Source organism: Anas platyrhynchos, chromosome 6 (genome assembly GCF_047663525.1).
Source record: "Anas platyrhynchos isolate ZD024472 breed Pekin duck chromosome 6, IASCAAS_PekinDuck_T2T, whole genome shotgun sequence".
NCBI classification, from domain to species: Eukaryota; Metazoa; Chordata; class Aves; order Anseriformes; family Anatidae; genus Anas; species Anas platyrhynchos.
In genome coordinates this window covers 21,006,200-21,031,712 of record NC_092592.1, presented here as the reverse complement: position 1 = coordinate 21,031,712, position 25,513 = coordinate 21,006,200, and the positions used below count along the sequence as shown (strand labels likewise).

At 59.1% G+C, this 25,513-nt stretch overlaps 1 protein-coding gene and 2 long non-coding RNA genes across 17 annotated transcripts in view; 1 reads left to right on the top strand and 2 right to left on the bottom strand.

The window, feature by feature from the left end:
• LOC110353763 (uncharacterized) overlaps nucleotides 1-25,513 on the bottom strand; it is a 315,225-nt gene that overhangs the window by 107,491 nt on the left and 182,221 nt on the right. The window lies entirely within an intron of this gene.
• The window catches only part of PAX2 (paired box 2), a 95,649-nt gene continuing 78,953 nt past the window's right edge, over nucleotides 8,818-25,513 (top strand). For 2 of the 14 annotated variants that reach the window (XM_072040194.1, XM_072040187.1), the window contains exons 1-2: nucleotides 20,160-20,803; nucleotides 24,552-24,720. In XM_072040194.1, coding sequence (XP_071896295.1) covers nucleotides 20,761-20,803; nucleotides 24,552-24,720 — 212 coding nt within the window. In that variant the 5' untranslated portion in view covers nucleotides 20,160-20,760. Of the gene's footprint in view, nucleotides 9,107-9,218; nucleotides 9,488-20,154; nucleotides 20,804-24,551; nucleotides 24,721-25,513 lie in introns of those variants that run through there. The other 12 variants (XM_072040195.1, XM_072040192.1, XM_072040199.1 and 9 more) reach the window with 10 other exon arrangements.
• LOC140002808 (uncharacterized) lies at nucleotides 10,477-12,722 on the bottom strand. The gene is made up of 2 exons (XR_011810367.1): nucleotides 12,237-12,722; nucleotides 10,477-10,724 (listed from the first exon to the last, which is right to left on the bottom strand). It is a non-coding gene; the product is annotated as an uncharacterized lncRNA (long non-coding RNA).

Genomic DNA, 25,513 nt, shown 5'->3' with positions numbered 1-25,513 from the left:
GTCACTAGCTCCAAGTGCCCACATAAATAACAGCCAATATACTTCGACGCTCCGATTGAATTCTGCAAGGCAAAACACTGGGAGCGTTTGCAAAAGGAATACGGAGGGGAATCAGATATTACTATTCTCCTTATTCTTTTTCTTCTTACTATTCTTATTATTCTTCTTTTTCTTATTCTAGTCTATTCTTATTCTTATTCTATTCTATTCTTATTCTACTCTTATTCTTCTTATTCTTCTTTTATTCTTATCCTTATTATTCTTATCCTTATTATTTTTATTCCTATTATCGTCACCACCGCTAATAGCAATACTCCCGTGCACAGACCTCAGCTCAGAGGGAAATCGATGCCATTCCTCCGAAACCGGCCCCGAGAGCTGGCCGGCTCCGAGTCTTGCTGGAGCAGGCAAAACTTGGCCGTGCTGCAGGAGGTGGGGATGGCACCTCGCTGCCGTCCTGGCGCCGCTCCGGGCTCGCCCCGCACGGCAGGGTGCGGGAGGGCCGGGTGCGGGGGGAGCCGCGGCTGCGGAGCGGGACGCAGCTCCCCGGGGAGAAGGCAGGCAGTTTGTGGAGATGTTACTCCGGAGTTTCAGACTATGATAAATATGATAATTTGTATAAAATTTGAATGGGTTCTTGTTTTCAGGGAGAATGCCTCCGATGATGAATGTTCATGATTTTCAGATAGATGGCTGATAAAAAGTGTATTGAATTGTTGAAAGCGATTTTAATTTTAATTCTCTACCTGCAGATGTCTGATAATAATAATGTCTCCTAATAAAATAGGAAGGTGTCAGTTTAAGCAGCAGTATTTCGCTTCACTTCATCCTTCCCATCCCCAGACTGTGGCAACATTAACCTCTTCTTATAAAAAGGCACATAAAATTATTATAATTACAGAGTTATTAATTTTAAAAAGAGGGTTAGCAGGATTTTTTATTATTATTAATAGAGCTCGCACAGTACCCCTGCAAGTAAATCCCCGTGTGAAATGATGGATCCGATTGCTAATTCTATTATTAGATATTGCCTAGGAATTGCCTTTCGGGTTTTTAATTAGAGTAATTGAAACTAGAAGAGGCGGGGCTAATTATTTTTATTTTCCCCCTTTGTTATTATTTAAAAGTCATTGATAATGCTCCCTGCATTCAGATCTCGCCTTCAGAAGGAGACTTACAACAAAGCAACAAAGGGAAAACAGGCAGAGCCCCGGTCCGCAGGTTGGAACTCCCAAGCCAGCAGCGTGCGCCTGTTGGGCTAATTGGGTTCTGTGGGGTTGGGGGCTCTCACAGGAGACCCTCCTCTACCCGGCTCCGAGTGCCTCCGACCCGGGCTAATATTTCATGTCGGGGAAAAAAAAAAAAAAAAGAAAAAGAAAAAAAAAGGAAAGAAAAAAAAAAAAAGGAAAGAAAAAAACAACAACAACTCTGGTAACATGAAATCAATGACCTGGCAGTTACACTCTAATTAGCGCCTCCCGCGAAGCAGCCCGAAGCCAGCCCAGCACAACCCAGCACACGCACACGCGGGGCACGGGGCACACGCACCCCTGGCAGCCGCGGCGCAAGCAGCGACGGGAGCCACGCGTGGAGGCGGCCACGCGTGGGGCGGCTCAGCGGCCCCCGGCCCCCCGGTGCGGCCCCCGGCGAGCCCCCGCCTCGGCTCTCGTTTGCCCCGGCCGCCTTCCTGCGGCCCCGCGAGGAGCAGCCGTGGGGAAGGCAGGGGTGCGGTGCTGCGGGCGCTGCGGGCTGCAAAACCGCCCCGCTGGGGAGTTAGCGCGGGGGGGCGAGCTGCCTGCCGCACGAGTGCGGTGCTCTGAACAGCAGCAGCTGGCAAAGGGGTGATGGAAGGGCTGTGCGGGGCTTCCAGCTCCCCTCAAGGTGTTGTGCCTGCACACGAGGGGCACGCAGACCTCCGTCGGGTGCCATCCCCGCACAGGTGCGGCTCCCCACGCATCACACGTGCCCCGCCGCCTCGGGAAGGCACGGCAGTGTGCGGCGACACACGCGTAAATCAGAGCCTCGTCCTCCCCGTACGGGGGTCCGGGTGTGGATCACACACCCCGTGCGCGCTGCCCCCAAATCCTCGCCGCCGCCGAGCGCGTTCCAGCCGCGGGTGCAGCACCTGGAGATGCAGCTGCGCGGGGAAGCCGTGCCGAGCCGTGCCGAGCCGTGCCGAGCCGTGCCGAGCCGTCCTGCCCCGGCAGGGCCAGCCCTGCGGGGCCGCGGAGAGCCGTGGAAAATCCCTGCAGGATCACGGAAATCCCTGTGGGGCCGCGGGGAGCCGCGCTCCGGGCTCCTGCGGCGGGCAGCGGGGGCCTCCTGCCCCCCGGGGGCCGGGGGATCGGGGATGGGCAAAAGGCGTTTATTGGGGGCAATTAGAGAGCGGGTACCGCTGCGAAAAATAAATAAATAAGAGCGGAGTTATTAAGGGGGAAAGGAGTTGGAATCGTTGTTAAAAAAAATTGCGCATAAACGAGTCTAACAAAGTAGGGAAGCAGAGGCAGCTTGGCGTGTAAGGTATCATACTGGAACTGCTTCTGCTTTAGACCTCGGGATTAATCAAAGAAATCGGTGCGGCTGATGAGGAGTTATTCAGCAGCTGAGCTCTGGAAAACTGCATCCCTGCTTTCTTTATACATTTTATTATTTTCAATTGGGTTGAAAAATTAGGAGTGTTTAGAGAAAAGAAATACACATTTCTTCTTCCAGCGGGCTGGAAAGCTTTGATTTTATTTTCCCCCCTCTCTTCTTATCTTTCCTTCCCTTTCTATTTTTCCTTCTTCCGAAGTTTGCGGTGGGGGCCGAAGGGAAGGATGCGTTTGAGAAAGCCAGAGATGGACCCGCTGGGGCGGAGGTGGCCGCTTTTCCTCGCTCCTCCTCGCCATTCCCCGCTGCGGGGTTCACTGATGCCCCCAGCCCCGGGAGCCGGCACCCGAGGATGCCAGGGAGGGACAAGCCACAGGCTTGGGCTCTTCACGTCGGTTTTCTGTCACCGTGCCTCCAAACTTCTCCCTGGCAGGGCTCGGCGAGGGAGTCTTTGTCCCCTCAGCGCGGTGGCGGCGGGGCGGGGGTGTCCCCTCTCCGAGAGCCGCCCGCCCACGGCCAAACTTTCTCGAGGAGCCCGCCCAGAGGCACCGCTCCTGCCATGCGGGGAAGGATCGCGGCTGCCAGAGCTGCCCGCGGCCGTCAGCCCTCCGCAACTTGCTGCACTCCCAACCTGAAAACGACCGAGCCCGTTTCCAGGCTGGTGTCCCCTCCCCGAAGGGCTTTTTAAGGCCGATCTTTAATTTTACCAAAGCGGGATCTCCCTCCCCTGCCTGTCCCGGAGGAAAGGTGACAAGCAGAAGTGACTGCGGACCCCAGAGGGCTGCAGCGGGTGGCTCCCGGCCGTGCCCAGGCACACGGGGACAGCTCGGGACCCCCCTGTGTCTCCCTACACCCCCGATCGTTCTCTACCCATCGCCGGCCGAAGGCAGAAATGGTGGGGAGGGTGCGGGGGGTGCAGGTCTCGGGGCAATTTATCAGTTATCGAAGGGCCCTTCCTGGGCCTGCAGAGCTCAGGGGCATTTCTCATCTCAACTCCAAATAGGAAAAAAAAAATGTAGTCAGCTATCTTTAATCATTGACTCGAGGGCACATTTCACATCATCTCTCAAATCTGCATTTTTTATGAAGTGGCCAAAACGTGTGCTGTGTGCCTAATTTTCTCTCCCTTACAGGCGTTAAGAAGAGTAATGAGAAATCGGCTGGAAATTAACTTGCTCCGGCCCCCGCAGCCTCCCCCCCCCCCCCCCAGCACCCCTCACTTCTGTGCGCCGGGGCTGCCGGGGGGGGGGGGGGGGCTGGCGAGGGGGCTGCGGGCGCTGGCCGCAGCGGAGTTGGAGACGGCCCCGCAAAGTTTCCTTTTCTCCGCAGCCCCCAGACCATGGCAGAGACTCTTGTCACAAGGACAATGGCTGTGCTCCCGGGACGAGGCGGAAGGCACACGAGTTACATCTCCCCGGCTTTTACTCTCCCCCCCCCCAGAGGCCCCTCCCGAAGCCGGCCCGGCCTCAACCAGCAGCCCCGGGGCTGGGGGGTCGTGGGGGGGGGGGGGAGGGGGGTGCGGCGGGGGCAGGCGGACATTTATTTGCGAGTCTTTAATATACGGAAACGCCTTGTCATCGTCGCTGCTCTTCCCCTTGGCGTTATCACCGCCCGGGGTACCGGAGTTTTCCGCCGAGGTCTGGAGGCAGCAGAGCCCCCAGTTCCTTTTGCCTTTATTTCGCGGCCGTGCCCCCCCTACCCCCCCCCCCGAGCCTCCTTCCCGGCCGGGCAGAGCTCCGGGGCCGGGCTGGACGTGCCTCCTTCCCACCCCAAAAAAAACAACCAACCCGGCGTGCCGAGAACTGTTGCTTCTGCCCGGCGGCCCGGGGGGGGCGGCCGGGAGCCGGCGGCGGGGCCCCCCCGGTGCTGCCCGCGGGAGGGCTTCGGGGGGGACCCTGCTACCAGCACCCAAAGGCACCGGGAGCGGGAAGAGCGGGGGGGCTGCTCGCCTCTCACCAGCTGAGACTGGGGGGCACCTCAAAATTACAGTGTGGAGACCCCTCCGCCTGGGTGCGGGCTGCCATGAACGTGTCTGCTTCTCCGTCCTAATTCTGGTGCCTACCAACTGCTTGGCGGCTCTTAAAAATCCTCTTCTCTTCTCTTCTCTTCTCTTCTCTTCTCTTCTCTTCTCTTCTCTTCTCTTCTCTTCTCTTCTCTTCTCTTCTCTTCTCTTCTCTTCTCTTCTCTTCTCTTCTCTTCTCTTCTCTTCTCTTCTCTTCTCTTCTCTTCTCTTCTCTTCTCTTCTCTTCTCTCTTCTCCTCTTTCTTTTTTCTTTTCTTTTCTTTTCTTTTCTTTTCTTTTCTTTTCTTTTCTTTTCTTTTCTTTTCTTTTCTTTTCTTTTCTTTTCTTTTCTTTTCTTTTCTTTTCTTTTCTTTTCTTTTCTTTTCTTTTCTTTTCTCTCTCTTTTCTTTCCTTTTCTCTTTTCTTTTATTTCCTTTTTCTTTTTTATTTTTCTTTTATTTTCCCTCTTTTCCTTTTTTTCTTTTCCTCTCTTTTCCTGTCACCTTACTCCCTTCTTTCTGCCCACAAACGCTAGTTTATTTTCATTTTCTATTTCCCTCTCTTCATATTTTCCATTTTTCCCATTAAAATTACATCGCTGTTCTGTTTATCCATCCATCCTCCTTTCATCTTCAAATCAAACGTCCCCTTCTTTTATTGACTCCTTTTTTCTCTAATACAAGTAAAAATCAATGTCTGTCTCTCTGTCTATCCATCCATCCTGATTTCCATCCCCTCACTTAGTTCCATCCTTCTTTTATTTTCCCTTCCTTCACCCGTTAACACAGCGCTATCTGTGTTTCCAGCCTCTCGGTTTTTTTATGAGATCTGCCAGTTTTCCCTTCCTTTTCTCGCCTCTGGCGAAGGCTCCCGGGTGTCCCCAGCCCGGGTGTCCTCCCCTACCCGCACAGCCACTGCCCAGGCCCCTCCATCCCGGGCTGTCCCCAAGCACAGGCACTCGCGGTGCCCTTCCTCGAGCTACAAACTAGTCCTGAGCTCCCTGGAGGGGTACGAACCCCCCATCCCCGCCGATGTCTCCGTCCCAAACTCCCGGCAGAGCGCTCCCCGGCACTCCGGCGGCGGGCTGCGACAGCCCGGACCCCCGAGGGACTGCGCCCGGTTTGGGTGGGAGCGGGGACGGGACGGGACGGACAAATATTTTGAGAAGCGCTCTTAAATGCGAGCCTCACGGCGACGGGGCGAGGCTAACCACCCTTCCCCTGCCGTGCCGGGGCTGAGGCCCCCTCTGCAGCTCGGGCCGCAGCAGCAGCCCCGCTCCGGGCCCGGCCGACCTGCACTGCCCCCTCTGGCGGGTCGCGCCCACCCGTGCCGGTGCCCGGGCTCCCCACCGGGAGCCGCTGCCCACCCGGCCCGGATCCGGTCCCCCCCGGTCCCCCCGGGCGCTCAGGGCGCACCCTGCCCCCGAGCCAGGGAGGGGAGACGCCGGACAAAGGGAGCGGCCCCCATCTCCTCGAGGTTCTCCCAGGCCACGCAGCCAGGCATTGCGCGCTTCCCTTCGCCACCAGCCCCCCAAACCTGTTGCGGGAACTTTTGTCCCCATCTGCGGGGAAGGAGCCTGCCCCGTGCCCCCCTTCAGCCCCGTTTTTTTGCCTAAAGCGGGGAGGAGCGGGGCTGCGCCAGGGCCGGAGATCTAGGGGGGCTCGGGGGTGCGGGGGGCTTAGGATTTCGGGGTTTTGGGGTCTCGGGGTCCCGCGGCACGGCCGCAGGCGGAGATGCCGGAGCCGGAGCTCGCTGGGAGCCGGGCGAGCCGCTCCCGCTCTGCCTCCGCATTTCCCTGGGAACTTTCTATTCCGGAGTTAACTATTAACTGCAGGAAAGCAGGCAATTTTCTTCGGAATGCGAACTATTTCCTTCATCCAGCAGATAGATGGGGTGATTGATTAATATGGAAATTGATATTAAAATATGGGTGGCGGACGGGAACACTCCCCGGAGTCACAGGCGCTCGGCTGCGGGCGCGCGGAGGCACGGCCGGCCGGGGGAAAAAGCACGGAGCTGGCACCGAGGGCTGGCCTGGTGCGCCGAGAAATGTTTTAATTGCGAAACCCGCGGGAATCCACCTGCCGCTGTAAGGCGCCGGCACCAAGAGCGCCCGGCCGGCCACACGAGCGCAGGAGGGAGGGCGGCCCGGGACGGTGCCAGCGGGCCCCTGGTGGGGGGACAGGCAGGGGACAGGAGGCGTGGGGGGTCCCACGTCCTCGCTGCACCCCCGCAGCCGGTGGGCAAGGCGCGGGGATCCACGCGTGTGGACACAGAGCGGGCACGGCCACACGGGGCACCCCGAGGGTTGGGGGCTGCGTGCCAGCCCGGCCTTGGGCACAAGGCGGGGGGGGGCTGTGGGCCAACAACCCCACGGCCGTGAACACCCCCACGGCTGTGAACGACCCCACGGCTGTGAACCACCCCACGGCTCTCCTGTCCGTGCTCGCCGGCTCCCTTCACCTGCGGCAGAGCTTTTGCTCTCTGCCCGAGGGTCGCCCCCTGACGCCCCAGGTTTACCCCCCGGCCCGGGGAGCCGGGAGAAGCCCCATCCCCGTTCGTCCCGGTCCCACCACGGGCTGGTGTTGCCCCCCGTCCTAATTAAGCAGCGCGCCTTTTAATCAAGCCGAGGGCTCGCTCGGCTCTGCGCGGCCCCACGCCGCCCCCGGCCGGCCGGGGACCCCCGGGCTGCCCCGACCCCGACCCCCCCGCTCAGTCTGCGGCAGGCCGCCCCCCCTCCCTTATCTTTTTTTTTTCTCCCTCTCTCTGCATTTTCACGTCTTTCTCCCCCTCTCCCCACCCCGGGAGGGGCACCTTCCAGCCTCCCGTCCCGCTTTCCTCTCCCTCCCGGGTTCGCCCCTCGCCCCCCCGGGTCCCCCCTGCCCCCGGCCGCCCCCCCGGCGGCTGTTTGTCCCGGTGCCCGGACAATCATCGCCGTGTATGAAGTTCTAACTGGTTTGTGTCAGGCAGCTCTCTCTAAGCAGCCTGGCGTGACGGATTAAACATCAACTAGTTAAATAAAAATTAATATCAACTGCCTCCTAACTTCTAATGTCATGTTGTTTATAACTAATGAACTGATTAGGGGATAAACACATCAGGAAGACATTTCTGCTTCCCTGCTCTTTCGAGAGAGATTTGCAGAATTCAGAGTAAATCTCCCAGAGTCCCTCCTGGGTTTTTCCCACAGCACTTTGGGGAGGGTGGAGGGGGGGGGGAATTCCGTGGGGCTCCTTGGGACCAGGTCGAGCACTCCGGTGTGCGTGGGGGTTAGCCGGACTCATTTAAAGCTCGCCCGGCGGCAGCAGCACGGCTCAGAGCGGCGGCAGCAGCGGGGCGAGGATGCGCTCAGGGCAGCCCCGGCGCCTGCTGCCCAGCCGGGCTGGGGACGGCGTGGCAGCAAAACCCCCGCTGCCGCCGTTGCTGGCTGTCGGCGCCCCGTTTTATTGTTGAAAATGGAACTTTTTTTTCTTTGCTCGAAGCGACAATCGATGGGGTTTAAGTGTTATGAAGGAAAGCGCTCCCCGCACCTTTTTTATTTTAACACCGATCCGCTTGGCTGTGGCGTGCTCCTCGCCAGCCCGCGTTGTACACATTTTCCTAAGCACTTTAGAAAAAGAAACACACGCGCGCACACACAAACCCCCCAGCAGCCTCATCTTGGAGAGGTCCCAAGCTTTTAAATACTGTTTGCCCAGCACCGCCGGCTCTGACAAGACAATAATAACAGGGGAAGCTTTTTAAAACCAATTTGGCAAATGCAGAAATGTAATTTTAATGAAGAATCGATAGCAGAATGGTTCATTTTTCCTGGGACTCCTTGTTGGAGCTGAGCGAGACTTTCAATCAATGGGGAGATGGAAGAGGGGGGGAGAAAGAGAGAAAGAAAAATATCCGCTCGGTGATGTCTTTAGCACGGGGAATTTTTCTTATTTTCTGTGCCGTGTGCGTTTTCCTTTATTCTCTCTTCCCAACCGAGAAGCCTGCACCGAAACGCGGCGGCGGAGCGCGGGGCGGCCGAGCGGACGGACGGACAGACGGACGGACAGACGGCGGCCGCTCTCCCGAAGCCCAGCGCCGGGCGCTCGCCGGGGCAGCCCCCGAGTGCCGCACGCCGCAGCCCGAGGGAGCGGAGGGGCCCCGGTCCCGGCTCCCCCGGGGAGCTGCCCGGGCCTCCCCCCCCCGGAGCCGCCCGACCCCCCCGGAGCCTCCCGGCCCCCCCGGAGCCGCCCGGCCCCCGCGGCGAGCCCGCCGCCTCCTGCCCAAGTCCCAGGAAGTTCCTCCCCTGTCCTGCCTCGTCTCCTGTCCCCTGTCCCCGCCAGCCCCTCTCCGAGCACATTTTTATGGTAATAAGACAACAAATTAATGTGCTGCCGCAACAAGGCTCCCCCACAGGTAGCCGCTTTGTGGGAGGGGGGCACGGGGGATCGGAACCAGGGGCCGGGCGCTGCCCCCCCGCGCGGCCCCCCCGGTCCCCGTTCCTCCCCGGCTGCACAGCCCTGCTGCACTGGAGCAGGTGAGTCCCCCGCCACTTTTATAAGCAGCAGCGCTGCGTTTGCTTTGATTGTTATTTATTTTCCCCTCCTTTTAGCCTGTCCCGGCTCAGTAGAGCGGCGGGTCTTTCTCTGTGGCTGGCTATTTTTTTTTTTTTTTTTTTGGTGGTGGTGGTGGTGGTGGTGCTCTGGTGTGTGTGTGTGTGTGTGTGTGTGTTGTTATCTAAACCGTTTAGTTTTGGGTGGTTGCGCCTAGATCTCGAAAGTCAGCGGGGGAAAGCAAGACACCCAAGCGGGGAGGAGAGAAGCGAAGAAAAGGCCGCGGCGGATCTCCTGGATTGCAGCGTCCCGGGGAGACGGGCCATTAGGCAGGGGAGCCATGGCTCAGAGCTCAGGGAGAGCAGGTAAGGGGCGGGGGGGGCGCTGAATATTCAGCAGGGAGGGATGAGACCGTCACCCCCAACTCCCTCCTTTGGCAGGAGGCAGCCTCTGCTCCCTGCCCACCCAGGTTCCCCTACACTTGCCGTTTCACCTGCCAAGCGCCCCCTTCCCCGCGGGGTCCCCCCCGTCAGGGGGCTGCTGCTTTTCCACCTTCCCTACGGGGGGGGGGGGGGGGGGGGGTGGCTGCCCCCCCGCACCGGGCCAGCCCCCACACGGCGCTCCCGGCCCTGCACTTTTCTCCCGACTGCAAAAAGTTGAGGGCATCGCCCCAACTGTCCCCCCCTCCTTCTCCATGTCGTCCCCCCCCCCCCATTTCCGTGCAACTTTGCCCAGCGGGTCCCGAAGCGGCTCCGCCGGTCCCTGAGGGGCCGGGGTCGGGCCAGCATCGCCCCCAGGCGGGGCGGGGGCCGCGGCGTCCCCCAAACCAACAGACGGGTCCCCGGCCCCCCGCCTGCCTTGGATTTTATGATTTGCAAACAAAGCTTCAAACAAGCCCCGCCGGGGGGGGGGGGGGGAGGCTGCCTGTCCCTGTCCCTGTCCCCTGCGCTCCCGGCGCGCTAAAAGCACAGTCGGGCGGTCTGGCTCTCCGGAATGGCGTATGGAAACGGAGCGTTTAATTTAGGGATTCGGGAGGGGGGAAAGGACGGAAAGGCAAATGGAGGCTGGAAATGCAAGCGTCGCCGACTGTCAGCACAGAGCCGTGCCGCTGCCCTGCCTGCGAACCGTTTGCTTAGAGGGGAGGCTCGGGAAGAAAGGCTCCGGCGTGCGTCTGGAGCCGGGGCTCGCAGCTCCTCCGCCTGTTGGGGCGAGAGTCCCCGACCGGGGAGTGCTGCGGGTGCACAAACGGACAGACACGGACAGCAGGCCAAAAAAAAACAGCCGCCCTTCAGGAAACCAAATCTCGCCCCGATCGATAGAATCCCCCCAGACAAATGTCTGCGCAGCACCTCGGTAAATGTTAACAGCCAACGCACCGTGTGTGCGGCCGTACACACACACACACACACACACACGTGCGAGCGTGTATTTTCATAATCGAACCGATTAAATATATCGCATTTGTTAGCTATCTCAGAGAAATATCACAGCTTTACCAAAACGTGGAGGGAAAATATAAAGGCAACGAAAAAGGCCTCGTAGAAGAAAAGGCCACAGCGGCTTTTTTTCGCTGTTCCGCACCGAAAATCTTCTGAGCCGAAACTGAAAAAAAAAAACAAAAACCTTCAGAAAGTTTGCAGCCCCCTCTGCTCCTTTTCCCTTCTGTGTTTTTAAAGGATCTGCCGAAGTCCCTTTGCATCTGAGGTTTAAATAGGGAGATCAATAGAAAACAGTTGTAATGATCTAATTAATTATGGCAAAATTAAAAGCGAGTAGAAAATCAATCTCTGATGGTGTTGAAGATGGAATTAAATTGATAGTCCATCTGTTCACCTCCTAGACCGTATAAATATGCAACCCAAGGACGGAGCTAATGGGATCAAGCTGCCTGGGAGACTCTCCCTTCCATCTCCCTCTCTCCTTTCCACTTCTTCCCCTCCCGAAGTTGAGCCCCTGCGGGCAGAGCCGTGCGCCGGGGCCGGCCGGAGGGGCCGGCGGGCAGGCAGCCTCCGGTGACAGGCGCCTTCTCCGCCGTGCTGTTTTTAAATCAAACGGACAGGCTTTATTACGGTGATGATGGCCACGGAGCAGCGTGCGGCTGCTCGCTCCCTTCTTCTTTTTTATTATTTATTTTTTTATGTTTTATTTTTTTGTATTTGACACCGGCCGGGCTGGCAGGAAAGGCAGCCCAGCCGCTAGCTCCGCGCAGCGCCGTGCGGGGGCTGCAGGGGGAGGCGAGCCCCCAGCCCCGGCTTTCCCCTATGGGCTTCTCCCTCTCCCCGAGGGAAGGGCCCGGCGGCAGGAGCGGGCCCCCCCGGAGAGGAGAGGCCGCCGAGAGTGGGGGGCCGGGCGCGGGGTCCCCGCCTTTGCCCCCCGAGGGGTCCCGGCGCCCCCTGTGCGTCCCTCGCCCGCTGAGCCGCGGTGGGGAGCGGCCGAGCTGCAGGGCCGGGGGGGTCCCCACCGTCCCGGCCTCTCTTAATCGGGAAAACGCCTTTCCTTTGGTGGATAAGCGAACGAGCCGCCGCAGTTTACCGCCCGGGGTGGGACGGTGTGGGGGTGTGGAAAGGGGGGGGTTCCTTCCCTAAGTGACGCCTAACCGCGAAGCGGCGAGCGCGGGGGCCCGGGCCCTGCTCGGTGCGCACCCCCTGCGCCGGGGGGCACCGGGCCGGGGGCGGGGGGGGCTCGCCGAGAACCCGCAGCCGGCGCCCCCCGGCTCCGCTGCCCGGCCGGGGCCGCGGGAGGGGGCCGGGCCGAGCCGGGCCGGGCCGGGCCGGGCCGGCGTTGGCCCTCCTTCCCCTCGCACTGCCCCATCCAGCCGGAAAGAGTGCCCTGGGGGGGCAGCCCGTGGCCCCGCTCGGATTTATTAATTGATGTATTGAAAAGCAGGCTTGATTGACGGCTGCTAATGGAAATCACAGCCCCGCTTTGCTGCTGAACGCTGCCCTCCCGGCTAGCCCTTCATAAAGAAACCCTTGAGGCGAAAGGTAGATTTTCATTTAAAGTGCCCCCGTCCTCGCTTGCACAGATTAGGTACATTTTAAACACAGACACACATATTGCAAATTAGAAGCTAATTTAATTATAAATCAAAACTGGGCATAAATCTGCACTCACCACAAAGGATCCATTTAGCGGAATGCAACCACCTCCCCTACCCCTGGAAAACTGCCTTGCCGAAATAACCCTGGATATACACTGCCAAAGTTATGGGTTGTGCACAGTGCAAAGAGATCCACGGGAGATATTTTTCCCCACGCCGGGGGAGGGGAAAAGCCCCGCGTGTCAGAAATTAGCTGGTCACATGGCGACAATTTCTCTTTCTCCTAGAGAAAGGGATTCTCCGCTAAACAAAAGTTTGTATAGATGTAGAAGGTTGTAATTCTGAACTTACAGGCTGTGAGGGAGTCGAAGGCGGCAGATTTTTGAAGTCCGGCAGGTCGGGATCAACAAACGCGCTCACGCACACGCACACGCTCACGCACACTCACACGCACCCCAGAGCCGGGGTCGGATTGATTGGTGCCGTTGGGTGTGCAAACCTCGGGGGGAGAGGAAGGAGGGAAGGAAGAGAGGGAATGGAGAGGAGAGGAGAGGAGAGGAGAGGAGAGGAGAGGAGAGGAGAGGAGAGGAGAGGAGAGGAGAGGAGAGGAGAGGAGAGGAGAGGAGAGGAGAGGAGAGGAGAGGAGAGGAGAGGAGAGGAGAGGAGAGGAGAGGAGAGGAGAGGAGAGGAGAGGAGAGGAGAGGAGAGGAGAGGAGAGGAGAGGAGAGGAGAGGAGAGGAGAGGAGAGGAGAGGAGAGGAGAGGAGAGGAGAGGAGAGGAGAGGACGAGGCAGGAACGCGGCGCGGCTCGGCACAGCCCCCCGCGCCCTGGTAGCCCCTCGGCCCGTCTCGCTCCGCTCCGCTCCCCGCGCCCCCGCTCCCGGCCCATCCCTGCCGCAGCCCGCCCGGTGCCGGGGGAGCCGGGGGCTGCCCGCGGCTCGCTCCCTCCCTTCCCCTCCACCTTGCAGCTCCTCTCGCTAACTTCAGACCTCCCCGGTCCTTCCCTCAGTCTCCCCTTCTCTTCCTCAGCGCCTTCCAGTCCCCGCTCCCCGCCGCCCGCTCCCCGCTCATCCCGCTGGGCTCGGCGGCCAGCGGCTGGTGCAGCGGCGCAGCGCCCCTCCTGCCCCCCTGCCCCTCCTGTCAGTAGGCGCCGAACTTGGGCTTCCGCGGCTCCCGGTGACGGGAAGGAGCGGAGCCGGGCGGGGAGAGGTCCTAAATGCCGGCTGCCGCCTGCCCCGCTGCCGTTCCCGGGGAGCGAGGGGGGAGGCTCCCCAGCGGCTGGCTCCCGCAGCCCCGCGCCCACCCGGCAGCCGAAGCCCCCCGGCCCCCGGCCCTCACCTGCGGCTCCCGCACCGCGGCGGGGGAGGGGGCCGCCCGAGCCCTTTGTTGGTGCGTTTCCAGCCTTTGTTTGGTGCTGACAACGAGCCTGCCGTCCCCAAACCGGCTCCCGGCGCAGCCCCGGGCAGGGGGAGCCGCCCGGCGCCCAGGGAAGCGGGGGGCAGAGGCTGGAGCCGGCCGGGTCTGGGGGAGCGCAGAGCAACGCGAGCGGGGCAACTCGTGCGGGGTGTGCGGGCACTGTGCTCGGCTCTGCCGGGAGGGAACGGGAAGGGAAGAGAGAGGGAGAGGGAGAGGGAGAGGGAGAGGGAGAGGGAGAGGGAGAGGGAGAGGGAGAGGGAGAGGGAAGGGAAGGGAAGGGAAGGGAAGGGAAGGGAAGGGAAGGGAAGGGAAGGGAAGGGAAGGGAAGGGAAGGGAAGGGAAGGGAAGGGAAGGGAAGGGAAGGGAAGGGAAGGGAAGGGAAAAGTGAGAAGGAAGGAAGGAAGGAAGGAAGGAAGGAAGGAAGGAAGGAAGGAAGGAAGGAAGGAAGGAAGGAAGGAAGGAAGGAAGGAAGGAAGGAAGGAAGGAAGGAAGGAAGGAAGGAAGGAAGGAAGGAAGGAAGGAAAAGAGAAAGAAAGTGAAAGAGAGAGAAGGAGAAAGAGAGGGAAAGAGAAAGAGGGAAAGCGAGAGAGAAAGAGAAAGACAGACAGACAGACAGACAGACAGACAGACAGAAAGAAAGAAAGAAAGAAAGAAAGAAAGAAAGAAAGAAAGAAAGAAAGAAAGAAAGAAAGAAAGAAAGAAAAACTCTCGGGGAGTATCTGTCACTGTAACGCATGTGCGAGAACTCTGCTCCCAACTTCCCCCGGCGGCCCCGCGGAGCCCCGCAGCGGCCGCCCCGCTGCCGGCAGGTCTCTTTGTGCGGTCGGTTTTGGAAAGGCGGCTCCCAGGCAGTCATTACCACTCTTCGGCCCCTCTGACTGCTGGAATTACCCTTTCCGGGGACTTTAATGGGCAAGCCATAGGGTTTTTCGCTGATCCGCAGCAGTTTTCGCTCCCTCCCCGTTTTTATGGGTGTATTATAGTTAGGGGTTATATAAATGTTTTTGCGTGTGATAACTGTAAATCCTAACATTTGCAAATGGCCCGGAGGCAAACTAACCTTGGACGGGCAGAGAGAGGGAGGGAGGGAGGGTCTCCCATTACTGCTGATTAAAAGGAGACTTTAATAAGCGTCTAATTCACTCATCGGGAGTTTTATGGAGAAATTAGAGGAGGACAAAAACCCGACGTCTGTGGCGTGGGGGAGGCGGCGGCGGAGGAGGGGGGGCTCCGCGCCTCCCGCCCAGCGGCAGCCCAGGGCAAAGGGAAGAGGCAGCTGGGCCTCGCCGAGGCCGCCGCCTCCGCCGCACTCCCGGGCCCGGCTGCCCCGCGAGGTCCCGGTACCGGAGTGTACCGGGATGTACCGGGCCGTACCGCGATGTACCGGGCCGTACCGGGCGGCAGACAAAAGGAGAGGAGCGACACCGGGCCTGGGGGCGACGCCGGTTCCGCCGAGGCCGCCTCCCCGCCGCCAGCCCGGGGCAGGACTGGAGCGGGGCCGGGGAGCGGGGACCGGGATCCGGGCCCGGGGTCCCGCTGCCTGCCACCTGCCCGCGGGGGCCGGGAAAGAGCCCGGCCCGGCCCCGGCCCCATATGGCCGCGGCCCGGGAGGCTCCGAGACTCGCCCCGGCTCCGGCCGGCCCGGTGCGCTAAGAGGCGGCTTTGTTGCAGAAGTGTCTCTTCACAGTGTCGGCCTTTATTTTTTCCCCCTCTTTCTTTCCTTTTTTTTTTTTTTTCTCCTTTTTTTTTCCCCCTCAATGAGGCTGTAAAAGGTCTCCGGCTTGTCTCGTTTTTGTGGCAAACGCTCTCTTGTAAAGAGGAGAGGTTAAAGTGTCGGTGACTGAATAAAGAGCAGCACACGTGGGCTATTACCATTCAGGGCAAACAAATGCAGAGAAGGGAAAAGCCAGCAGCAGGCTCGGCGCGGGGGGAGCGCGGCCCCCCCGGCGCACACACGCACCCACCCCGCTGGCCTCGGCCACTCGGCTGGCCTCCCCTCGGCCCCGGCGTCCCCCAGACATGCAACCCACCCATGGCTCACAAAAGAGCGAGAGAAAGAGAGAGGGGGAGACATGAGGGGGTCTTAGATGGGAAAAAAAAGAAAGTAGCTTTAGGGGGAATGTGCTGTGGAGTGTGAAATTGCAGCCCGTGGTGCTCCATATTGTACCAGAAGCTCTCCAAAAACTCATCCTCCAACGTGACCAGAGGTGCTTAGACGGAGAGAGAGGGAGAGGGGCTCACAGGCACGGGGGGAGGGGAAGCGAGGGGGGCTTTTATTCTTTTCGCGCTCTCTTTCTTATTAATTGTTCATTTAAAAACCAACTTGGCGTTGATTTGTTAACCTGGGCCACCGCGGGCAGCCTCGGGGCTCCTGCAGAGCGTGGCCGGGGGGGCGGCAGGACCCTGCCCGGCCCCCCCTTTTTCTCCCATCCCCTCCCGGCCCCCCCCCCCCAGGATGTGCTCGCAGGCACCGAACCCCTCAGCCCGCGGCCCCGGGAGCTGGCCCCGGGGCTCAGCCAGGAAGGGTGCAGCAAAGCGCCCTCCTCGCAGCCCCCTGGCCTTAAAAACTCACGTCCATGTTTGTTTTGTTTTTGTCTTTCACAGCCAGGGATTTAGCCTCTGATTTTCCCACGCGAGGCTAAATTAGTTGTCACGGGTCAGAACCACATCCACGGATGCTGAGCGCAGATTTATCTTCTAAACTCGCCTATATATAGTGCCGGGGAGTACCACGGCGGAGCTAAACCGCCTCCAAGTAGCAGTGTTTAGGCTGAAATCGCTCGCATAGTTGGCATGAGGGGGGAAGAAAGGCGAATTGTTGAGCCGCGGAGTTAGCAGCACCTCGAGGTTTTACAGCCGCAGGAACCGGGGAGCTGCCGGCCCTGCCCGCCGTCACATGCCGGGCCGGTGGCATGGGGCCGCGGGTGCCCAGCGCCCGGTGCAGCCCCAGCAGTTTCTCTGCGGGCCCGGATTTCGCCCCTAAATTCCTCGTCCCGCCTTGTGATGCCGGCCTTCGCCCTCGGACGGGAGCCCGGCTCCCTTCCCCGGGTGGAGGCCGAGCAGGGAGGGAAAATGCTTCGGAGGGCTGGAGGCCTTGGGTGATGTGTGTTGATGGCCGGGCTGGGCGAGAGGAGGCACGGGGAAGATTTGGGCTTCACCAGCTGGAGCGAGCCGGCTAACGAAGCAGACCGAAAGATGGCTATCGCCGAGACTCCCCCAAAAAGTTTATTTTTCTTGAAATTTCCGCAGAGAGGCGGGTGCCTCTTTTGAAGTGTAAATGTTTGTAGCTTGGGGGGGCTGGGTTAGGGAAGGGGGAGAGCTTCAGATCCTCTTTGAGAAAGAGGGAGAAGAAAAGAAAAGGAAAAGAGAAAATAAAAAGGGAAGATAAAAGACGATAAAAGAAGAGAAGAGAAAATGAGATAGAAGAAAAGAAAAGAAAAGAAAAGAAAAGAAAAGAAAAGAAAAGAAAAGAAAAGAAAAGAAAAGAAAAGAAAAGAAAAGAAAAGAAAAGAAAAGAAAATAAAAGAAAAGAAAAGAAAAGAAAAGAAAAGAAAAGAAAAGAAAAGAAAAGAAAAAAGAAAAGAGGATAAAACGGAGACGGAAAGGCTCCCTGGAAGTGGGGCGGGAGGGAAGCAGCAGTGCTGCTGAAAGGGACCGGCTCCAGGAGCTGCCCGGGGCCGAGGCGCGAGCCTGGGCCTGGCGGCGGGGCCGGGGCGGGCGGGGGCTGCCCGGTGGGGTCGGCGGGTGACAGAGCGGTGCTGCCGGCTGGGAAGGGGCACCGGGTGACCCTGTGGTGAGGGAAGGGGGCAGCAAGCGGGTGGGGTTTCCCTTCTATTTCCTTTTTTTTTTTTTTTTTTATTTTCTTCATTCTTCTCTTCTCTTCTTTTCTCTTCTCTTCTCTTCTCTTCTCTTCTCTTCTCTTCTCTTCTCTTCTCTTCTCTTCTCTTCTCTTCTCTTCTCTTCTCTTCTCTTCTCTTCTCTTCTCTTCTCTTCTCTTCTCTTCTCTTCTCTTCTCTTCTCTTCTCTTCTCCTTGTCTCTTCTTCCTTCCCTCCACGAGAAACGCTCCCCACTTGCCCAGCTCGGCCCCGCGTACCCCAGCTCTCCCCGCACCGTGGGACCCCAGCCGCGCTTGGCCGCGCACTCCCGTTGTGCGCTTCTCCTCGAGTCTCTCACTCCCGCTTTTATCCTCACTGAGTCGGCGATGGGAAGCGATAAAGCGACTGCAAAAAAAAAAAAAAAAAAAAAAAAATCTCGGGAAGAAATCCCCGAGCCGCCGGCCTGCCCCCCCACCCCGTCCCATCACAGGGCCGTTCCCCCCGGGAAGGATGGGAAGGCTCCGGGAGGCTGGGGCCAGCTCCCGAGGGTGGCGGTGACCAGCCCGGGGGGCAGGCGGCGGCCGAGGAGAAGCGACCCGGTGCGGGCGGCGGAGGAGGGAAGGGGCACCCCGCCGGGGAGCCGGGCAGCCCCCGCCGTGCCCGCGGCCGGCCGGCAGGTGCGGGCCCGGGGCCGGCCCCGCCGCCGCCGCAGAAGTTTCCCCGGGGCCGCCAAGCGACCGGCGGGCGCCATCTGCAGGCGGCGGCGCCGAGCGGCGCTGCCCCGCACCTGCGCCTGGCCCGGCCCGGCCCTGCCCTCCGCCACCGGGGCCGGGGGGCGGCAGGGGTAGGAGAAGGGACGAGACGGGAAGGGAAGAGGGGGGAGGGCCCGAGCCGGTGTTGGGGGGCGGGCGGCGGGCAGGGCCGGGCCGGGCCGGGCGCACAGCGGCACCCCCGGGCTGTGCGGGGCTCCTGGCGGCCGCTCCCCGAGCCGGTGCCCGGCACCCCGCCGCCTCTGCGCCGCCCCAGGGTCGGCGGCCCCGTGCCCGTGCTGGTGCCGGTGCCCGTCCCGGGGGGGCTCTCCCGGCCCCAGCCGGCTCGGTCCTGGTCCCGGTCCCGGTCCCGCGCCTGGGTCCGTGCGGCCCCGCCGCGTCCCCCCGCAGTGCAGCGCAGGGCAGGGAGGAGACCGCTGCCTCCCCGCACGGGTAACCGCAGCCACTGTCAAACATTTCTTTTTTCTCAAATCAGCCTTTTTTTTTTTTTTTTTTTTTTTTTTCACGCGAGGGAAAGAGAGACGGGAGTGGGGGGAGAGAAAGATAAAACATCAGCCGAAGTGCCAAAATGATTTATGAGACAGTGGAAAATATTTCATAAAGATCTCTCGGAGATTCCTTACTTAAACCGTTTAGAAAACAAAGGGACTGTTTCGTGGCAGATAAGCGGAGGGATGGGGAAGGAGGAAGGAGGAAAAGAGAAGAAGAAAGTGTATTTCAGGTGATGATAAAGTCGCAGCCTGAAAACCAGAATTCACCCCAGAGCAATTTCTACCTTCCCTTTCCAACTCTGGTTAACAGCCTAAGAAGGCGTTTCCTCCTTGCTCTCTGTTGCTTGCTGGGTCAAAGGCACGTCTTTTTTAGCTGCAGATCGGCTAGTGAAATAATTCTTAGATTCTCTAGCATAAGAAAAAATAAGGAAAGAAAAGAAAAAAAAAATCAGACATCTGGAGAGTGGGAGGTTGAATTTGTTTTTATTTTCCCAAACGCACACGAGGAAACTTTGCAATAACAGCAATGGGCCCAATCTATTGGTTCAAATATGTGCAAAGAGGTCTTTCCTTCTTTTCTCTTTCCTTGTTTCCTTTTTTTCCTTGTTTCCTTTTTCTTTCTTTCTTTCTTTCTTTCTTTCTTTCTTTCTTTCTTTCTTTCCTTCTTTCTTTCTTTCTTTCTTTCTTTCTTTCTTTCTTTCTTTCTTTCTTTCTTTCTTTCTTTCTTTCTTTCTTTCTTTTCTTTCCTTCTTTCTTTTTCTTTCTTTCCTTCTTTCCTTCTTTCCTTCTTTCCTTCTTTCTTTCTCTATTTCTCTATTTCTCTTTCTCTATTTCGTTCTTTTTCTTTCTCTTTCCGTTCTCTTTCTTTCCTTCTTCTTTCTTCTTCTTTCCTTGTCTTTCTTCCTTCCTTTTCTTTGTCTTTCCGTCTTTCCCTTTCCCTCCTTTCTTTCTTTCTTCTCTCCTTCTCCCGTTCCTTCTCTCTTTCTCCTCTTCTCTTCTCCCTCCGTCCCTTCCCTCTCCCTTTCTCCCTTCCCTCCCCGCTTTCCCCACCGCCCCAGCCTCTCCCCAGGGCAGCCCCGACGCGCACCCGCTCCCCCCGCTCCGCCTCAGCCCGAGCCACGTCCCCGGCGGAGCGGAGCGGGCAGCCGGCCGCTCGGAGCGGCGGGAGGCGCCGGGACCCTCCCGGGCCGGGCCGGGAGCACCGCGGTGCCGGCTGCCGGCCGTGCCCCGCCGCCCGCTCCGCGTCCTCCCGGGCCCTCCGGCGCCGGCCGGGCCGCCCCCGCCGCCCTCGTCCCGGAGGCGGCGGCGGCCCCCCCGCGCCGGAGCGGCGGCCCGGCCCTCCTCGCCGCGCTCGGCTCGGCGCGCTGGCGAATCAGAGAGTGTCGGAATCTATTGCCTTTGTCTGACAAGTCATCCATCTCCGGGGAGGCGGGCGGGGGGCTGAGGGCGCTGCGGCTTTTAGAGAGACACACACCGGGAGAGGAGGCTCCAGTCTCCGGCCCCGGCTCCTCGCAAGCACTTCCCACCTCGGGCGAAAAGTCCGCCGGGCGCCCGGATCCTCCGCCCGGCCGAGACGAGGGGGGCGCGCCGGCCGCCGCCGCTCGCGGCTTTCCCGGGGATTGCTACTCCGCTTTGAACTTCCATCGGCTAGCCCCGGACCCGGGGAGGAAGAGGAGGAGGAGGAAGAGGAGGAGGAGGAGGAGGGAGAGCCGCGTCCTCCCGCGCCTTCGGCCGCCTCGCCCCGGCCCCCCTCCCCGCCGCCGGGGATGCTCGGGCCCCCCCAGCCATGACAGCCGCCTGCCCCCCGGCGCCGCCAGCCCCCCGCTCCCTCGGACTCTGCTGACTCGGCCGCCCCGGCCCCCGGCGCAGCCCTCCCGGCCCGGAAAGTTCTTCGCTCCCCGCTCCCCGGGCAGGGGGGCAGCGCGCCCCGCCGCTCCCCTCTCTCCTCTCCCTCTGTGTCCTTTTTGGTTTGCTTTTTTTAAATTTGTTTTGGTTTGTTTCGTTTTTTTTTCCCTCTTATTTTTTTTTCTCCCCTAAGTCTTGAAGTTGAGTTTTAGAGGCGACACGGCGGCTTCAGCCGATTTCTTCCCCTTCCTTTGCCTCCCCATGGATATGCACTGCAAGGCAGACCCCTTCTCAGCAATGCACCGTGAGTACTGGAGCCCGGCTCCTTCCGCCGCTCTGTCCTCCTCATCCCTCCATCCCTCCTTCCCCGGCCGTTCCTCCCCCCCGTTCCTCCTCCGGCTCCATCCCCGCACCGCCCGGGGGGCGACACCGGGCACCGGCACCCGGCGGAGGGCGCGGGGCCGGGCCCGGGCCCGGGCTGCGAGCGAGCCCCGAGCAGAGCCCGCAGGGGCAGTGCCCGAGCCGCCCCTCGGAGGACGAGACTTTGCCCCGGCTCCTGCCAGCTCCCGGCTCCGACCCTTTCGATTTCCCCGGCCCCGCGGGGCGAGGGCTTCCCGCAATCCTACGTGTGTGCGAGCTGACAATTTGCCCCGCCGCCGGCCGGGATTTGCTCTCGTTTCGGGTTTCGGCGGCGGAGAGGGGGGCCGGCACTTTCGGATGAACGGCGGGGTCGGTCCGGGCTGCCCCGGGCTCCGCTCCGGCCGGGCTCGCTTCAAGCCTGGACTGCGGGAAAAATAGGGCAGCGGCGGGGCCGGGAAATCGGGCGTTTTCCGAGCTCCCCGAGAAGTCACGGTCCCTCCCGGGTTATTTAGCAGCTCCTCGGCGTGCGTTTAAAATGCATTCCTGGCGCCCAGGGAAGTGGCTTCGTGATGTATTTTCACTTTAGAAAACCTTTCTTCCCAAAAAGGGGGACGAAGGAAGGCGAGAAGGCAGAGTAGCGGGGAATTTTCAGGGATTTTAATTTCACCGCACGGAGGGAAAATAATTCCGAGCTTTAAATTAAAGAGCACATAGGAATATAGAGCCGAGCCTGGGACCGTCTCGAGTCAGGAAATGAATAATTAAGAGCAATTTGTAACTTTTGACACCGAAACTTTTGAGGACACGCCCTGCCCGCTGCATAAAAACAAACCGAAAAGGTCTAAAATCGAAATGTTTGCGGTTTAAAAAATGACGATTTTGCCAGGAGAAAGAAGGCGCAGAGATAGAAAGCTACCATCAGATCCCCAAACGTGGATGTAGGTAACTGCCTTCCTGCTCGGAAATTAATGCTTTCCAGCACACACCGCTTAAAATTTAGGATTTAATTTTCGAGGACCTCTAACAGAAAACGGCCCCCGCGTTAGGCATTATTTTTAGTTCTCTCGGGCACGACCTTCCCTCGGAAGTGATGGCAGTAATTCTGCCTTCGGTACGCGCTGGAATATGCAGGCAGCCGAGAGAGGCATCTCGCCACCGAGACGCTCATTTCTGCAAACTCCACCGAGATTCGGGAACAATTTCGGCTTCCGAATAATCCTACTAATATTAATCAGCATTCGATTTGTTCCCCAAAATGCATTTCTAGCTGGGCAGACCTAGATATTGGCAAGCAATTAAAATACGCTCGGGCGCGGGCTCCCGGTGCAGGCGCGCACAGGCAGCAAACGCGATGGGTAGGAAAGCAGCTCGGCTGCTCGGGCAGATGCACACACACAGCCCGGCATCCCCACGAGGATAAATGCCCCAAAACATCCCCCTGCTCGTACGGAAATAACCTTAGGAAAAGACCGTGTGGAGCAAACCCAAATCTCGTGGAAAAAAAAAAATAGCCGGGGTGCGATAATTTAAATTATTAATTTTTAATCTTTTTTTGCATCTGTTGCCTTTTAATACTTTGTAATGCGAGTTATAAAAGGTGCTCTGAATTATTTATCGCGGAGTTGCCGAAGAAATTGCTGTCTTGTAACTTTAGAGGCAACATGTGCAGAGGGGGCTCTGCACAAACGAAGAAAACACAGAGCAACACGCACCCGCAGGTTTTGGTGGAGGAAGACAAGCGTGCCCCCTCCCCTCCGAAGCCCTAAATATCTTTTACGAACGAGCAACAAAAGAGAGCAGCGACACCTCAGCTCCTCGGGCAAGGGGAAGGGACGGGAGCCCCTGGCTCGGTGGCAGGGAGGTGGGGGTGATCCTGACCGGGGAGGGGGGAGATGGAAAAAACTCTATTTGTGCGAAAGGACTTGGATCGATCGCAGGGCAATGAGAGTTTCCACTAAGTTCAGAGCCAATAAGTCAGTGTCAAAAGCAGGGGAGGAAAAAAAATAGGAAAGAAAGAAAAAAAAAAAACCCTCAGCGAAAATACAAACAGATCATTTTTCAGCAAAGCGCGCGACGAACTAAGATCTCTCCGCGGGGAAGGAGGCTGGGGCTGTGCGAGAGGCCGGCTCGAAGGCGGCGTGCTCTGCACAGCTCTATCTCCGCCTGCCAGCCGCCGGGGAGAGGGCACCGAGCGAGCGGGGCCGCACCCGCAGCGATTCCCGCACCGGCAGCGGGCGGCGGCTCCGGTGCGCGGCGCCCAGCTCCGCCGGGCTTTCCCCCTGCCCGTACCCCGCAGGTGCGCGCTCGGTTCCTCCTCCTCCCCACCAAGTTGTTTCTCGAAAGGGAGAAGGGCGAATCGGATAAAAAGAGCCCAAGCAGTCCCGGGTGGGAGAGAGCGTTTTTTTGTTGTTGTTGTGTTTTTTTTTTTTTTTTTTTTTTTTTTTGCCTGGGAACGGAGAAATAGAGGAAAGCAGAGCAATTTAAATTCGCCCTGATATAGATTTGCGCGGGGGGAAAAAAAAAAAAAGAGAGAGAGAGAGAGAAAGAATAAAAAAAAAATAGAAAAACAAACAAACAAACAAGGAGCCGCGAGACCCTGTTAAGATTTTTTTTTTTCATTTTTTTTTTTCTACTGGCGGATTTTTCTTTTAAATACCGAAAGCTGACAGAGAGAGGGTCTGCCTGTAAACGAAGCCCGAGCGCGGGACACACGATATTTTCCTCCTCTCCCCTTCCATTTCTTCCTCCCTCTCCTTTTCCGTCCGAATCCACTCAACTCCCATCCCAAAATAACCAGAGACAAGGCGCTGTGGAGGGGACTTGCTGCGGGATGAGGGAGGGCGGGGTCGCGAGGAGCTGGAATTGACAATGTGCGAGAAAATCGCGGAAAGCGAACTCAAAGAGAGAGGAAAAGCGCAAGGGTAGAAAGCGGGGGGCTGCAGCGGGGGCTGCCCGGGGCCGCCGAGCAGCTGGGCTCCGGACCTGGGAGCGTTTCGCTTCCCAACTCCTAGAGGAGCCGCAGCCGGCACCGGCTCCGTCCTCGCCCCGCGACAATGGCCTCGGGCAGCCGCCGCTGCGGGCAGAGGTGCGGGCGGCCGGGGGCAGGCGGGGCGCGGGGGGTCCCCAGCTGGCTCGGGGAAATTCACGCTTCTTCCCCCTCTGTGCCATCTCCACCGCCCTTAGTCATTTCTAATTCTTTCTTTCTTCATCTTATTCTCACCCCGTTTTTCTTCCTTCCTTTCTTCCTTTTTCTTTCTTCCTCTTCTTTCTTCCTTCCTTCCTTCCTTCCTTCCTTCCTTCCTTCCTTTCTTTCTTTCTTTCTTTCTTTCTTTCTTTCTTTCTTTCTTTCTTTCTTTCTTTCTTTCTTTCTCTTTCTTTCTTTTCTTTCTCTCTCTCTCTTTCTTTCTCTTCCCTTCCTTCTTTCATTTCTTTCTCTTTTTCTTTCTTCCCCCTCTCTCTTTCCTCTCCTTCTCTCGTTCTGTTTCTCTCTCTTGTTCTTTCTTTCCCTCCCCGTCTCCTTTCCTTTTTCTGTCTCTCTCCCACGTCTCGACCCCCCTAGTCCCTCACCCGTCACCCCCAATCCATCTGTAGTGACGGGAGATTTTGCAGTCCGAGTGGCAAAGAACCCACGACTAACGGTGTGTTTCTGGTGTGCGTGGGTTGTTGTGTTTTTTTTCTTTCTCTTTCCCCAGCAGGGCACGGGGGTGTGAACCAGCTCGGGGGGGTGTTTGTGAACGGCAGGCCCCTACCTGACGTGGTGAGACAAAGGATAGTGGAGCTGGCTCACCAGGGGGTGCGACCCTGTGACATTTCCAGGCAGCTGCGGGTCAGCCACGGTTGTGTCAGCAAGATCCTGGGCAGGTAAGGAACGGACCGCAGCCGCTCCTTCCCCTCCCCTGGGGCGGCAGCGTGCCTCCGGGCGCCGCGCTGCGCCGCTCTGTGCCCCCCCGGCCCTTACCGCGGCGATGCCCGCTCCCTGCTGCCCACCGCCCCCTGCCCGCCACCGCCCCCGTCACAGCGGCAGGACGCGCTGCCCCGCCGGCCGGGCGGCGTGCGGGAGCTGCGGGAAGGGATCGGTTCGCGAGAGAAGGGCCAGGGAGGGGGAAAAAAGAAAAGAAAAACACCATAGGAGAACGACCTCCTCCTCCCCACCCCCCAAGAAAAAAGCAAAAAAAGAAAAAAAAAAGCAACAACAACAAAAAAGCCCATCTCACAACAATCCGTAGGCGGCCCTAGCAAATGCACGGTAAATAAACAAACAGCGGGGCAAACAGATAAATCTCCATAAACAAAGATGCGGTGCGAAGCATCCCCGGCGGCCGCGCCGGCGGTGCCGGTGGGCGGGCTGCCTGCCGCCGCCGTGCCCTTCGCGAAGGACGTGCCAGGGCCGCCGGGGGGCCGGGAGCCCGCTGGGGAACCGCGAGCACGGCTCTGCCCGGCTCTGCCCGCGCCCCCCGGCCCCTCCGAGGCCGCCCGACCCGGCCCCGGGGTCGGTGGGCTTGTCCCCGGCGGGCCGCAGCGCGGCGAGGCTTGCCTATGCTCGGGCCCGAAAGAAGCGCCCGCGGGGAAAGCAGCAGGAGCGCAGCGCTCCCCCAGACACCAGCCAACACGCACCCAAAGGGAAAGGAAAAAAACTGGGGGGTGAGCACCGCAC